The sequence below is a fragment of the Caloenas nicobarica genome, chromosome 26 (assembly GCF_036013445.1).
Source record: "Caloenas nicobarica isolate bCalNic1 chromosome 26, bCalNic1.hap1, whole genome shotgun sequence".
NCBI lineage: Eukaryota > Metazoa > Chordata > Aves > Columbiformes > Columbidae > Caloenas > Caloenas nicobarica.
In genome coordinates this window covers 2,117,549-2,131,739 of record NC_088270.1, presented here as the reverse complement: position 1 = coordinate 2,131,739, position 14,191 = coordinate 2,117,549, and the positions used below count along the sequence as shown (strand labels likewise).

The following is a 14,191-nucleotide window of genomic DNA, read 5'->3' as shown; positions in this document are numbered from 1 at the left end:
TACTCAGCAAATTAAAATCTCCTTTACCTAAAACTGTCTTCTGCTTCATTCTTGGGAAGGATTTTCTCTGGAGGGATGGTGCCTTCTCTCTGCTCACCCCTGGACTCCAGAGGAAGCCCTTCACTGCCCAGCAAGGGTCAGAGCTGGAGGGACAACACCACCAGCAAGCTCAGGGATACTTGTCTGGGGGTGCTTGTACCCAGAACAGCAGTGCTGTGTGATACCCCTGAGCCAGGCTGCTGCACAGAAAAATCTTCACTCCTAATTCATGCCACTTTGAGCTGTTTAGTGAGAAGCAATGGCTGCTTTGCAAAGGGGCTTGCACACACAGCTTTGTCTTTTTTCAGAAGTAATACCTCTTTGTACTGAAGTGAAGGGATTCATGCTCAGGTTCTCCAGAGCTGGAGCTCCCCAGGGCCTGAGCAGCCCAAAGCAGAGGGGCTGTGGCTTCCCAGACCGGCATGAACATGCACAGGGACATGTAATCCCTGCTCCCACATGTCCTTGGCACCTTGATGTCCTGCTGCTTCCAATGGAAGGTGTTGGCAAGCCTGATTGTCCTGGGGATGGAGGCAGCAGCCAAAGCGCTAGGAGTTGTGGAGCAGCTGGCAGTATATGGCTCAGTCTCGCCTCACAGAAAGGCTGTGGCAGGCTCAGCTGTGCTGGGCTACTGATGAGCAGATGCATTCTCTGCACAATGAATTGCTCCCTGGCCACGATCTGAGCTCTTGGCAGGTTGCTGTGGGCTTTTAAGCACCCTCTGCTTCTCCAGCATCCTTGTAAATTGCTTGGAAAAATGTTTTGGGACCCTGATGGGCAGAGACCCCAGGAGTTCTGGCTCACCCTGCCCTGAACTCACCTGCCTTGGAAGGGCCACGCCAGCAAAACAACTAATTTTAACCAGGATGCTCTCACACCCTGGCTGAAAATCACAGTGTAGAGAAGGGGGCTGCTGGGAGGCCAGAAACAGATGGACGTCTGCTGCAGGAGCACAGCTCATGCCTGGCACAACACGGGCACAGGAAGAAGGGCAATGCCATCAGCCCACCTGAGCCCTGGGGTGTCTGGTTGCAGATGGGTGACAACCGGGGAAACTGAGGCACTGCTCAGCCTTCCTCTCTTGCTCCCAGGGTGTGAGAGCTGAGGCGAGCTGGGCACCCAGGGGCAGGAGGACTGGGCAACCAGTGGAACATCTGCCAGCCCACCACCCCCTCAGCCAGCCCCAGTGGGGGACAGAGAGGGTGTCCGGCTGCCTCAGCCCGCTGCAGCTAAGCCTGCCGAGCAAGCACAGGATGTGAAGGACACAACCTTCCCCCGGGAGCTATCCTGCGTGCACTTGGCTTGCTCAGTGGCCAAGCAGCAAGTAATTACAGGAGGAAAATGCAACCACCTCCCAGCTGATGGGCAGTGCATAGGGCCCCCCCGCCCCAGGACTGATGGTCAGCCATGCCAGACTTGCCTGCTCTGGCACTGTGGCTTTTGGTGCAGGGCTGCACTGCCTGGGGAGGGTGTCCAGCAGCAGCAACGCTCACAGATCAGTCCAGGGCATGAGATCTGGAGTCCTCGGTGGTATTCCCACTTCCAGAGCTTGCTTGAAAGCCTCATGTGTGAGTCAAGTGGGATGGTCTCAGCCCATCACAATGCCAAGACCCTTCTCCCTTCCCCAAGGAGGGAGGAGCATGATGCTGCTAGGTTACTACAGTTTGGGAGCACTGGGGTGGTGGGGGCTGACAGCCTGCTGAAACCAGGGCCCCCCAGGCCCTGGGAAAATCCCCAGGATTCCTTTGTCAGCCCAGCTGCAACACCCCAGCCTTAATGAGCTGCTAGTCCCAGCCTCGGAGACAACAGCCATCGTCTGCCTGACAGCAGGGAGCTGGCATGAAAGACTCTCACTGCAGATGCACAGCAACACGAGCAGCTAATGATACCAGGCCGACAGGGAGGGAGCAGGTGATGATCAGCAGCCGAACCACGGGGGGCCTTTGGGCTGCTTCTGCATGCCAGCTTTGCTCCCTCATTAGTGTCTCAGCATGGGGAGCCGCACCGGCTCCCTGAACACACTGGCAGTCCCAGCACCTCAGAGCAGCAGTGCTGAGGCCCCAGGGACAGAGTGGCTGAGGCTGGCAGGGACCTGTAGATCATCCTGCTCAGGCAGGGGCAGCTAGAGCAGGTTGCACAGGGCTATGGCCACTTGAGTTCTGAATATCTCCATGGATGGAGGCTCTACTGTCTCTCTGTGCAGCCTGTGCCAGGGTTTAACCACTGCCTTATCTGTGTCCCTATGCTGAAGTGACCCCCCTTCAGGGGGGGTAAGCGTCCCTGCTGTTCACACCCCTCGGACCCTTTTCTTGCCCACCCAATCCACCACATCCCCACCTGAGTGAGGATTGTCCCCTCTGCTGCCATTCCCAACTTAAAGATCTTACCAGGTCAGCTGGCCTGTTGGCAGAGTTCACCTGAAGATGATTGCGGAGTGTCATGTCATCAGGAATCAGGGTGCTGAACCTATGCCATAGCCACAGGCTTCTGAGTGGAGCAGGAGCCATCCTGCTGCCAGGAGTCACCAGCACAACATCCACCATCAAGGACATTTCCACCTCCAAACCTGGGAGGCACAGTCTCTGCCACCATAGCTGAAGGTTCGGGCTCTACATGTTGTAGGGTCTCAAGAGATGATCCAGTTGATCTTTTTCATGCCCTTTCTGATGCCACACAGCCTGCTGACCTCCTCCAGCAGCTCCTCCACTTGGCAGCACAGCTCCAAGATCTGCACAATCACACACCCTTGCAGGCTGCCAGCCAGGTGCACCAGCCCCAGTAAGAGGCCCCAGGCATCCTCTCCAGCTCAGGGCTAGCCAGGCTATGTCCTCCAGCACTGCAGGAAGAGATACTCCAATGGCTGCTGGGGACTGTGACCTTGGTGTACCAAGGACCTGTGTGCTGCTCTGAGAAGACATGCTGGCACTTTAAAAAACACCACCACCACCAAAATAAACAAACCCACAAAACCTACCTTTCTACACAAACTGCTGCCTCTGTCAGCTGCACTGTGAGCTGAGCCTGGCTCTTACATAGGCTCCTCTCTCGCACTGGCTAAGGGATGCTGGCTCCCTCCTAAGTTGTGCTTAGCTGGAACAGGAACTTGAGGCACTCCCTGCTCACAGGCAGCTGGTAGAGCTCGTCAGAGCTTGCCAGAAGCCCAGGTTTCCTGTGGCTCCCCTTCCCGTTTCTTTATCCTCATCCCCCATAGGCAGCAGCAGACACCCTCATGTTCCTCAGAGGTTTCCCAGCAGCCCCTCAGTGATCCCAAACAAAGTGTCCAGAAGACCAAGAGCACCTCAAAGAAAGCAGAGCCCAGAAACTGCTGTGTCAAGTGCTATGCCTGTGGCTGCCGCTGCTAGCTGCGCTCCCCCACATTGTGATAAGGACCAAAAGATGCTCCCACCCCGCCCCCCTCCCTCCAGCCTCATCTCAAGAAAAGTCATTTTCCTCCTCCCGGAATAGACAGCACCAGACATCGATCTCCTCTGCAGCGTTGTTTGCCCCTGGGCAGCTCTGCTTACAGAAAAGGCCATCGACAACCCAAACAGACGCTTCCGCTGTAATCCAATCCTGCAGCTGGGGCTGGCAAGAGGAGCCTGCAAAATGGCTAGCAGAGGCCCTCTGCACCCCAGGGGGGAGTGAGGCTTCACTCTTCATCCCAGCACCTCCATCTACCCCTATGGGACGGGGGTGGCCCTTGGCACAGCTGGACAGTGCATCCCCCACAGTCCCACGCAGCCAGGCAGGTTGCAGTGACATGCCCTTGGCCCCAGGTCCCTGAATGGTCCCCAGTCCAAGCATGGGAGCTGTGGGGCTGGCCCTCCATAGGGGCACACAGGCTGGCCCCACAGCTGCTGCCAGCCTGCCCCAGCTCCCAGCCAGGGCAGGTGAGCGGGTCTGCAGGGTTTGTTCATCCCAGATGGGCATGGTTGCAGTCCTGGGAGCGCCATGCAGCACGGCTTGGGGAGCAGCAGGGGAGCCGGCCCAGAGGAGGGGTGGCTGTCTGGCCGTGTAAGGGGGGTCCCGGGCTAGGGAGCACCTGCAAGGTCCTGCTGGCATCATCAGGAGAGAAGCCCAGCCCAGCTGCCACGCCACGGTCAGGCAGAGCATATGCTCCAGCAGCAGGACCCATTAAGGAGTTCGGCCACTGGCCAAAAGCCCCCTTCCTGGCTGGTCCCCGCAGGGGCCTATTTTGGGCAGGAACGAGGAAGCTCTTCATTCCCCTGCTAAAAATAGGGACCTTTCTCAGAGGCGGGTCACCGCGTTCACACTGGAGCGCGGAGCTGGCAGGGGGGCAGGCAGGAAGGGGGCCCCGCAAGCCCCGTCCCGGGAGCGTGTGGCCAGCGCTTCCCCCGCCTTCGCTCCCCACCGTGGGGCCAGGGGCCCCGCTTCGCCCCGGGCGAGCCCGCTCCCACCGGGGTGGCCCTCGAGGCTACGGGACCCTCACGCCCCGCGAGGCATCGGTCCCCGCCGTCCCGCCGCAGGGAGCCAGGGCACCGCGTGCGGGGCTCCCCCGTCGCCACTCCCCTCCCGAGGCTTTGGGGAGGGTGCACGGGGATCGCCGCAGCTGCGGGCGTCCTCGCCAAGAGATGCCGATGCTTCCATCTAGCGGCTCTTGCTGGCCCAGCTGCGGCGGCGCAGGACTGTCCCCTCCCGCCCCCCGGCCCGGGACCCCCAGGCAGGACGGCACCCGGCACCGCCAGCACCCCTCGCTGCTCCCGCGGGCCCTCAACAGCCGCGCAGCCCTGCCAGCCTCCCCAAAGGGGTGCCGGCACCCCAGAGAGCCCGGTACGGCCCCCCCCCGGCATCCGAGGAGCCGGCAAGACCTGGCACGTAGTCACGGGCACACACACAGCAGGCACACGCGTGGCTGGGGAGCCCTTTATTGAGGGTGAAGGAGGAGAGGGAGGCGCTGGAGCTGCCGGAGGGCAGGGAGCGGGGTGACTGCTGGCCCTGGGGCGCACCAGGACGGGCAGACGGGCCCTTTGCCGTGCCAGCGGCAGACAGCCCGGGCTTTCTCTGTGCGCGGGGACAAGCTGGCAGCAGGGGCTGGGTGCCGTGCCGTGCCGGCGTGGTATGCTGCATGCCAAGGTAGCTATGGCGAGTAACATACAACCAGGTTATTGCGGCTTCCTGGCATGGGTGCCTCGCCCCAGAGCTGGGTGTACGAGATAATACTTATGTCTTATACACTGCTGCTGAAGGGATGCTCCCTACTACCCCTGGGGTGGCAGAAGGGCTGTATACCCACCCTGCGCTGGGTGGCAGCAGCAGAGCAGGGTGGATGTCCTGGGGTCCTGGCTCCCACACGGCTGGACCCCAGAACCCCACTCCCTGGAGTGCTGGTGACTGGGAAGGGGCACATGCCCCGGCCCCAGCCGCAGCTGAGAGCAGGCTCAGGCAAAGACAGCGGAGTTTTGCCAGTAGGAGTAGACAAGGAAGCCAGTGAAGGTGCTGTCCGTCTTGACGCTGGCGTAGAAGCCGATGTAGTCCCCCACACCCACCTGCACCCACACCTCATCCTCGGGCTCCAGGCGGACCAGGGCTCCCCCTGAGAGTGAGGTGGGCTTGGGCCAATTCCCATAGTACTGGAAGAAGGAGGCAATGGACTGGCCATTCTTCATGATGTCAAACTGGAGGCTGGCACGGTAGACAGTGGCGTGAACGGCAAAGTAGTAGAGGCCGGGCACCTCGCAGGTGAACTTGCCCGTGGTGGGGTCATAGTGGCCCTGCTCATTGATGAGCACCACGTCAAAGCGGATGGGCTGGTCAGCCAGCGGAGGGCTGCGTGACTCGGAGCGTTTGGCGCTGAAGGCTGAGCGAGGGGCCACCGCACACTCACCCTGTGCCCCCTTCTCACCAGGAATGCCATCCACACCGGGGCTGCCCATCTCCCCACGGGGACCGGGTGCTCCTGGGGCAGGCAGGAGGGGGACAGAGTTACTTCTAAGCCACAACCGCTGGCATGGCCACCCATCATCTGAGCTCCCGCAGCCCCCCTGCCCAGTCCCAATCCCACCAGGGTTACAGGATGCAGGTGGTGAGTACCCGCTGTGACCAGTGCTCAGCCTGGGGAAGCAGCACAAGTTGGGGGGGGGCAGGTACACAAGGAAAGTGGGTACAGTGGCAAAAGAGAGTTGGAGAAACCCTCACAGGCTGGGAAAAAACCCAGCCCAGGAACCATGGTGAGGATGATGCAGCCACAAACCAGGGACAGCTTCATGAGCTTTCCTAAAGTGGAGGGTGAAAGATAGGGATGGCAGTGGGGATGGGGACAAATGCAGCTTTGTCAGTGATGGGGAGCTGCTGGCTTGTACAGAAGTACAGGGTCACCACAGGCAGGACTGGAGGGGTGGTGGTGGCATGAAAGGGGCACTTTTGCAGGATTCGCTCTGGGTTTGGCAATGGGGGGCTGCATCACAATCCAGGACTCATCCCCTGGCATGAGGGCATTCCCAACAGGCAGGGCAGAGCAGATTCCCCTCCCCAGTCAGGATATTGCCTTTCTTACCAGGAGGGCCCATCTCGCCCTTCTCCCCCGGCATCCCCATCGCCCCATCTCGTCCGTCTCGTCCATCTCTGCCGGGCAGGCCCTGGCCCCCGTGCAGTCCCGGGGTCCCTGGGATGCCCGGCTGCCCTGAGCACAGCCCAGGGATCTTGTTGTCTTCAATCTGCAGGGAGCTGGTGACGAGGCCAAGGAGGAAGAGGAGAAAGAGCTGCTTCATCTTGTCTGCCGTGCAGGGGCTGGAAGGGAGCAGAGAGGGGAAACAGCTCTGGGGACCTCGGTGAAGAGGGCAGGGAAACAGACTTGCAGTGCCCAGCAGGGAGTGGGTGCCGAGCGTCAGTGGGGCACTGTTCCTCCTTTTTTTCTCCCTTGCTTTCTTTGGCTGCTCCACACCGTGAGGCCTGACTGCTGGCTGCACCTGCCACAGCATCCCCATCGCCAGCTGTGCCGCTGCACCGTCCCACAGCCCCCTGGCATGCCCTGCCATGGGGCGACTCGTGGGGCTGTCGGGGACAGGGAGCTGCGGCGTGTGTGGGAGGCAGAACCTCTGTGCGTACAGCTGCGGGCTGTTCAGCTGCCACATCGGCAGCATGCTGGCTACGGGTGTGCATGCGGGCGCTGGCCGGGGACTGTTGAGGTGTCGGCTGGAGGGCAGCGGGTGAGCTGCGAGCCGTGCGTGGGGTGGGGTTGCGGCATCCGGGTGGTGCGTGGCGGGGCGGCAGCTCGGGGAGCGCAGGGCTGCGTTGTGGCCCAGCCCTTGGCAACATCTGTGCTGCCGGCAGCTCTGCTCCACGCCCGGCCAGTTCCCCGGGGCACGGCTGTCTGGGCTGCAGCATCCCCGGCTGTGCTGGACCACCCTGGTGTCGGAGACCACCCTGCTGCCCGGGCTGCCCCCAGCCCTTCCCACATCAGCACAGCGAGAGCGGAACCCCACAGCCAGCGCTGGCCCCCTCCCTGTGGCCTTGCCCAGGGAAAGCTGCTCTCTCCCCACTCCTGAAGTCTGCAAGGAAAAGGAAAAGGAGGAGGAAAAAGTGTCTCTCCTCCGCCCAGGCGCCACAGCCGGGACCCCAGCGAGTCCCAGCTCCCCCCGGCGCAGGGCAGACAGAGCTGGGTAGCCCCACTCACTGCGATCCCGCGGCTCCTGCCTGGCTGCTCTCCGGCATGGAAGGGCTGCGGCTCTTCCTGACCACTTTGCTCTGACGAAGGCCCTAGGAAAGGCAGCCTCTCCACCCCCCCCCTCCTCCTCGCTTCTCTCCTCCCAAACTCCAAAGGAAATCAAGGGCCTTAGGAGCCAAAAGCTACAAGACAAGGGGAAAAAGAAAAATAATCCCATGGTGTCAGAAGTACTGTAAGCAGGGGGAAGGGAGAGCAAGGCAAACAGGCTGGCAAAGGGGGAGGAGGTATGGGCTGCAAACCACTTCGGCTGAACACGTCTGGGCACCCAGGCGGCAGGATGGAGGGAAGGGAAACAAAAGAAAACAGGCAGCAGAGTGGAAGTGGAAAAAGAGAAAGGCCAAGGGAGGGAAACCCAGCAAAGACAGGTGGGGTTGGAGCAGCAGAAGGAAGAAGGGAGCCCTTGGAACATGCGGGTCCCCTGACTGGCAGCCTCGGGGCTGCCCCTGGCAGCAGGGCTGAGGCAAGGAGGACGGCAGGGCATGCACAGGCTGGCAGTGCCGATCCCGGGAGCACCTGCAGGGAGCTGGAGGGGCCAGCTGGGGGTGCCGGGGGGCAGCCCGTGGAGCTGAGCAGGCAGGGATGCGCTGGGCAGCAGCGGGCAGGTCGAAGTGCAGGCAGAGCAGCACTGCGGTCATGCCAGGAAGCAGGGCTAGCCCTAGGGAACCGCGGGGCACGCGGCAAAGCTGGGACCATGCCGGGCTTTCGAAGGCACTCCCAGCTTGCTTTTAACTCGTTCCAGCACCGAGTGCATCCAAGGGACACCGTCAGGCGCTGACTGGTGGGGCGGTGCTGTGGCTGGGGGGAGTCCCCGTGCCCTGCAGCCAGCTTGCAGCAGCTGGACATGCAGGAAGCAAAGGAGTCGGGAGGGCTTGAGTCCCCTGCGCAGAGGTGGCTCTGTGGGAACAGCAGTGTTGTGCTGGCTGCAAGGGCAGAGTGCTGCTGACCACAGCGGATCCCGCTCCCAGTAACCCCAGTTGGGCACGGGACTTTCCCACAGGCTCAGGGTGAGAAAGGGCAGCAGGAAGCATTCTGGCACTGCTGGCTTTCTCCTCCCCATGCCAGTGCCCGCAGCGGTGTGGGTGACATTGCTGGCTGAGCCTTCCTGCCCCAGATGCCCAGGGCCAGGCTGCACGCTGGCAGAGAGCTGTCTGGCTCCTCTCTCCCAAGGTGTGAAGGGGCTGTTGTTTTTGGCCAGCTTGGAGCTGGTTTGTGGCTGCGGAGTGTTGACAGGCTTGTGGCCATCAGGGTGGCCTGAAGCCAGCATGGCTAGAACTCAGCCAGCAGGGTCACGGCCCTTGCTGGGACAGGATCCCCTCCCTGCACCATAGGGCCACCAGCCTGACCCACTTCGAGATTCATCCATCTCTCTGGGTCCCTGCAAGCCCCCCAGTCCATCAAGGGCACAGCCAGCAGTATATTCTCCACTGTAGCCAGGCAGTTTCTCCTATGACCCTACATTCCTGCTCAGACACTCCATTGCAGCTCCGGCTTCTCTCCCTTGGCCCATGCCTCAGTTTGCCCTCAGATCTGGCACAAGCCACACACAGACCCTCCCCAAATGAGCCACCTGCTCCATCTGGTTTGTGAGCTGCTCACGCTGTTTATTCTGCTGGCTTTGGGGCTGTGGGACATGGGCAGGTCTGGGCTTTTCTTCTGCCTGCAGCCTGGCTCATCTCAGCCCAGCCTTGCCCCATTTGGGGACCACTAAATGTTCCCCTGCTGGGCTAGCAGCTACCTGAGGGCTGCTGGGAAGAGACCGCACACAGCCTGGAGAAGCTGAAGCCGAGAAGTGGGCTGGGAACATTGCACAGCTCTGGCCAACACACCTGGGGATGGCTGAGGATGGAGACGCAGCACCCAACCCTCTTGCCTCTGTCCTTGTTGCTTGGCAGTGGGACTTTGCATGGGCGAAGCCCCTCCAGTACAAGCCCATGGCATCCAGGCACTGAGCTGAGTGCTGAGCAGAGGGGCAAGGAGGAGCCATGCAATGGGGTTCTATGGATAGGGACCACCCCAGGAGCCGGGTATCTGCAACAGGAGGATGGGATGGACTTTTGGGGTGAGGGGGACGGCTCTGGGCAGGCTGTTTCAGCCCCTACTCTTCTTCTCTTGCTGGGTCAGGGCTGGAAGCACTCTATGGGGTCATTTGAGTCTGGCAGGATGTTGCAGTTGATGGGCCAGAGGATGCCAAGGAGGCCAAGGGACTGCTGGCACCGCAGCTCAGCAGCCAGGCACACAGCTCGGCAGGGCTGCAGGACACCCCCATCCGGGGTGCACTTGGGCACGAAGAGGCTGCAGATGAGGAGGCGGAGGTGCTGGTAGCAGGCGAGCTCCATCAACGTCTGTGGGACAGTGGCGGTGAGCATGGCATGGTGTGGTGCGGTGCGGGCAGACCCACAGGCAGCCCCCAGACAGCTCACCTGATAGTCCTGCAGCACCTCAGCGGCTCCCTCCTGGTCCGGGATAGCCAGCCAGATGTTGGGGAAGGAGGTGGCGTTGTATCCCAGCCCCAGGCACATCTCCACTTCCACAGGCTCACAGACAGATCCTGCCACAGGGCAAGGGGCTTCACTTCTTATAGCAGCAGTGATGCACACCAGATGCGCCTCGGGCAGATGGCAGCCATAGGGCAGCTGCCAGCGTGTCTCGCAGGCCAGGTGGGCTCAGGTGGGGCTGAGTGCTGAGTGGAGCACCCAGGGGTGGCACTCACCAAAGGGTGGGTAGGAGACCCCAGTACAGTTCAGCTCATCGGTGCCATCGGGGCAGTCACGCCAGCCGTCACACACAGACTCCAGTGCCCGGCACTCACCATTTCCACAGGAGAACTCTGCAGGGCTACAGGTCTCTGTAGGATGAAAGGGGCCAGCACAGCAGGACATGGGCTCGGGCATGGGGATGGACGGAGAGCAGGCTGGTCAAGGCTGGGAGTCAGCCTGTTCCCGTGCTGACCACCTCTGTCTCCGCTCTTCTTCATCGAGAGCATTTTTTTCTGGGGGTTTAGCCAGTCTGGCCTTGAAGACCCCCAAGGACGGTGCCTGCACAGCCCCTCTGAGCAGCTTTCATCCCTGCTTGTCTACCTACTCTCTGTGGCATTGCGGGCTTGGTAGGTGGCAAAGAACCCATCGTCTGCTACTCCCTCGTCTGCCACGAAGAGGACAGTCATGACGTGGCGTGAGGAGGTCAGGGTGGGTGGCACCTGGTGGCCACAGAACCTGCCAGGGTTGTGGGGCAAGGGATGGGGCCAGGGTGGGCAGCAGGGCTGACCAACACCTGCCCAAACCCTGTCCTCCAGTGGCTCTTCCTCACCAGCCCACATCGTGCCTCAGCTGAGCCACACGAGCCAGGTGCGCCCAGGTTGGTGCAGCAGGGCTGGAGGTAGCAGGGGTGTGCCTGTACCTGCCCATGAGGCTGGCGGCGCCTGTGCCTGTGCTGTCGTGCACCTCCACGAAGTCGAAGCTGCAGTCCTCGTGTGACTCCAGGCTGAAGTTGTGGAAGTGCAGGTCGATGACGTGGCCTACAGGCACTGAGATCTGCCAGAGGCACAGCTGCAGGGCAGGAGGCAGCCGGCGACACCCGTGAAGCCAGACAGGGGCACCCAGTGAGAGGTTGTCTTCCTCCCTGCCTGCCCTCACCATCCTCCCCCCTCCATCCTGCCGGCATCCCTTGTCTCACCTGCTGGTGCGGGTATGGCTGGGGATGGCCTGGGGTGGAGAAGTGCCCCTCCAAGGCGGTCAGCGGTCCCCCGCACTCTGGAGAGACTCACACACATGCAGCTTTACCCCCTGCCCCTCTCCCTTCACCGTTTCCCCACTCCCCTGCCCCTGCATCCCAGCGCCCATCGCCGTGCCCTCTGGCCAGGTGCCGCAGGGGCTGTGGGCTGCAGGTAGGGGGCTGGCCCACCTTTGTGCTTCAGGCTGCAGTTGGCCTCATCGCTCTTGTCCGTGCAGTCATGGAAGCCATCACAGACGAAGCCCAGGTGGAGGCAGAGGCCCTGGTCGCACAAGTGCTCGTCCCAGGCACAGCTCTCTGCAGCACAGGCAGGGATGGCCAGGCTGGTAGTGGCATCCTACCGAGCGACTTCCCCTCCAGCAGGTGTTACGGGAGACCCCCCGGCGCTACCCGCTGCCTGCCCGCAGCCAGGAGTCCCGGCAGCGCCTACGCGGGGATACTCACTCTCACTGGGGGCCACGGCGCGGTAGCGGGCGCTGAAGCCTGGAGCCCCCACGCTGCTGTCGGAGACGAAGGTGACACGCAGGTGGTTGGAGTTGGTGTTGAAGGTTGGGGGGGCCACGTTGCCACAAAACCTGGGGGGTACAATAAGGGGTGAGACCGCTCGTCCGTGGAGATGCTGCCCCCTCCCCACTGCGCCACCATATTCCCCGGGTGCGAGGAGCCCCACCTGGTTGGGCCCCCCTGAGCCGGGGTAGGATTCGTGCTGCCAAACCCCTGCTCTTCATAGAGCTCCACGCGGTCAAAGAGGCAGGAGGCAGTGCCCTCCACGCTGAAGGTCTCCATCTTCAGCTGGATGGCGAGGCCAGGGCCGACCTTGATGTGCCAGATGCAGAGTGCGTCGGGCGGGTAGGGGCCGGGGTAGTTTGGGGAGCTGAAGGAGCCCTCAGGGCCCCGCAGGGTCCCGCCGCAAGCTGCACGGGGCAACAGTGTGGGCATGAGCTAGTGCTGCAGGGCACCGCCACCCCAGCACACTGACCCACGTGGCACTCACCTGGTGCCGCCGTGCTGGCTGTGGGAAGCCAGCTCTGGGTTGGGATGGCAGCTGTTTTGGGGGCTAGGGAGTCCCTTCGGGTGGGTGCTGCGGTGGTGGCAGCAGTGCCGCGGGCAGGTAGGGCTGCAGCTGGGGCACTGGGTAGCTGCGGGGTTGTCAGCTCTGTGCCCAGGAAAGAGCAGGGACAGCTCAGCCCCAGCAGAGAGAGATGGCTGCAGTACAGGGAAGGGGCTTTGGAAGCCCACCCGGCCCCATGTCCTGCGCTCCCACCCTACCGCACACATGTGCAGGTCCCAGGGGATCCCACACAGCTCACATAGGGGCCAGTGACCTTGCCACATCCTGGAGAAAAGGAGATCCCCCTTTCTCCTGTGCATGGGGGGCACCATCTCATCAGGATGGGCAGACCCTAGGAGGTCCCAAGTAGGATGGATGCTCTTGCTGTGCCCCTGCCCATCTCTGATCTGGTTCTGCGTCCCCTGCCCCATCCCACAGCTCTCCCTGCTTGGGCACTCACGGTGGATGACGATGCCCAGCAGGAGGGCGATGAGGAAGAGGAGGATGGCACTCATCAGAGCCACGCAAAGCCAGGTGAACTTGCAGTCAGCACGGTACTGCCAGCCTGCCTGACCCCAGAGCTGCCGACCTGTGGGAAGGCAAGGAAAGCAGGCAGAGCCAGGGTGCTACTAGCCATGTCCCCACGCTGCTTCCTCCCTGCATGGCTGGCTGAGCCCTGGCTGGTCATGTCCCAACCTCTTGTCCCCGGGGTGCTAGTGGGTCCCCTAAGCAGCCCCAGAGCCCTGCAGAGAACTTGTCCCACCACCCCACTCCCAGAACGGCAGCTGCTCCTGGTGGCCCTGTGGACAGGTGTGTGCATACAAGCCCCCAGGCTAGTACCGAGGCCATCCGGGGATGACTTGGGGCTGGTCCTGTCCTGGTCTGGTGGGTGCTCCGTGCTTGGTGCTGCCTGAGGCTCCTCGCCCTCAAAGACAGGGTTGCAGAACTCGGTCTGCAGGAGAGTGAGCACAGGTGGCACCATGAGAAATATGCTGTGGAGACCTATGGGTGGCAAGGTGGGGACCCCTTGGTAGCACCCCCACCCTCAGCCCTACCTTGCTGTGGTCCAGAGCCTCAGGACAAAGCGTGATTTCGGTGAAGTTTTTCATGGCAGGAGATGATTCCCAGCGCAGCCTGGCTAAAAGCGTCCCCAGCACGCTCTGCCCCCCAGCACCGCCGCCTGCCCCACCGCCTGCTCCCCCCCAGCTGCCCCCATTGCGGCTTGGGGTCCCCCGCTCCATGCAGCGGCGCAGAGATGGTGGCAGTGCCAGCTGTGCCTACGCGTGCCACCCCATTGCTGGACCCCACAGAGCCTCAAGAGCCATGGCCACCCTGCTGCAAGTGTGGGGAGCCCTGGGAGGCTGGCAGCCCCGGCCCCCTCTGCAGGCCCCTTCCCCCTCGCCCCGTTAATCCAGCTCAGCTGAGGAAGCCGAGGTCAGGCTCTGGCACGGAGAGCCAGAGTCTTAAAGGGGAAGGCATGCTTGCACCTGCCTTGCTGGGAGCCCGTCCCACCAGGGACCCTGCTTTCAGGTGCACAGAGGGGCTGTTGGTTTGCCTGCTGCCCCTGTGCTCCCTGCCAGCATAGGGTGGCACTGAAGGGGCTGTGTCGGGGAGCCTGGGCTGAACATGTCCCTCCTTCCCTTGTGCCTCTCCAACACCGAGCTCCCGAGCCCAACTGCCTGCATTCC

At 62.2% G+C, this 14,191-nt stretch overlaps 2 protein-coding genes across 2 annotated transcripts; both read right to left on the bottom strand.

Moving 5' to 3' along the window:
• Positions 1-4,916: 4,916 nt before the first annotated feature.
• On the bottom strand, positions 4,917-7,776 carry C1QTNF5 (C1q and TNF related 5). The gene is made up of 3 exons (XM_065652178.1): positions 7,673-7,776; positions 6,554-6,786; positions 4,917-5,956 (listed from the first exon to the last, which is right to left on the bottom strand). The coding sequence occupies exons 1-3, from the start codon at positions 7,708-7,710 to the stop codon at positions 5,439-5,441; spliced, it is 789 nt and encodes a 262-aa protein (XP_065508250.1). The 5' UTR covers positions 7,711-7,776; the 3' UTR covers positions 4,917-5,438.
• Positions 7,777-9,019: 1,243 nt separating this feature from the next.
• MFRP (membrane frizzled-related protein) lies at positions 9,020-13,744 on the bottom strand. Its single transcript, XM_065652179.1, has 13 exons — positions 13,559-13,744; positions 13,344-13,455; positions 12,964-13,092; positions 12,447-12,608; positions 12,123-12,366; positions 11,897-12,027; positions 11,624-11,749; positions 11,396-11,481; positions 11,120-11,268; positions 10,805-10,935; positions 10,434-10,568; positions 10,144-10,271; positions 9,020-10,065 (listed from the first exon to the last, which is right to left on the bottom strand). The coding sequence occupies exons 1-13, from the start codon at positions 13,742-13,744 to the stop codon at positions 9,841-9,843; spliced, it is 1,944 nt and encodes a 647-aa protein (XP_065508251.1). The 3' UTR covers positions 9,020-9,840.
• Positions 13,745-14,191: the final 447 nt, after the last annotated feature.

What these genes read in the sequence shown, in the direction of transcription:
- C1QTNF5 (XM_065652178.1), bottom strand. Translation starts at nt 7,710, where the DNA reads ATGCCGGAGAGCAGCCAGGCAGGAGCCGCGGGATCGCA. An exon ending in GCAGGAGCCGCGGGATCGCA is followed by an intron (nt 6,787 to 7,672) that starts GTGAGTGGGGCT and finishes GCTCCCTTCCAG; the next exon opens with CCCCTGCACGGCAGACAAGA. An exon ending in GGGCGAGATGGGCCCTCCTG is followed by an intron (nt 5,957 to 6,553) that starts GTAAGAAAGGCA and finishes TGCCTGCCCCAG; the next exon opens with GAGCACCCGGTCCCCGTGGG.
- MFRP (XM_065652179.1), bottom strand. Translation starts at nt 13,744, where the DNA reads ATGGAGCGGGGGACCCCAAGCCGCAATGGGGGCAGCTGGGGGGGAGCA. An exon ending in AGGCTCTGGACCACAGCAAG is followed by an intron (nt 13,456 to 13,558) that starts GTAGGGCTGAGG and finishes ACTCTCCTGCAG; the next exon opens with ACCGAGTTCTGCAACCCTGT. An exon ending in AGCCAGCACGGCGGCACCAG is followed by an intron (nt 12,367 to 12,446) that starts GTGAGTGCCACG and finishes TGCCCCGTGCAG; the next exon opens with CTTGCGGCGGGACCCTGCGG.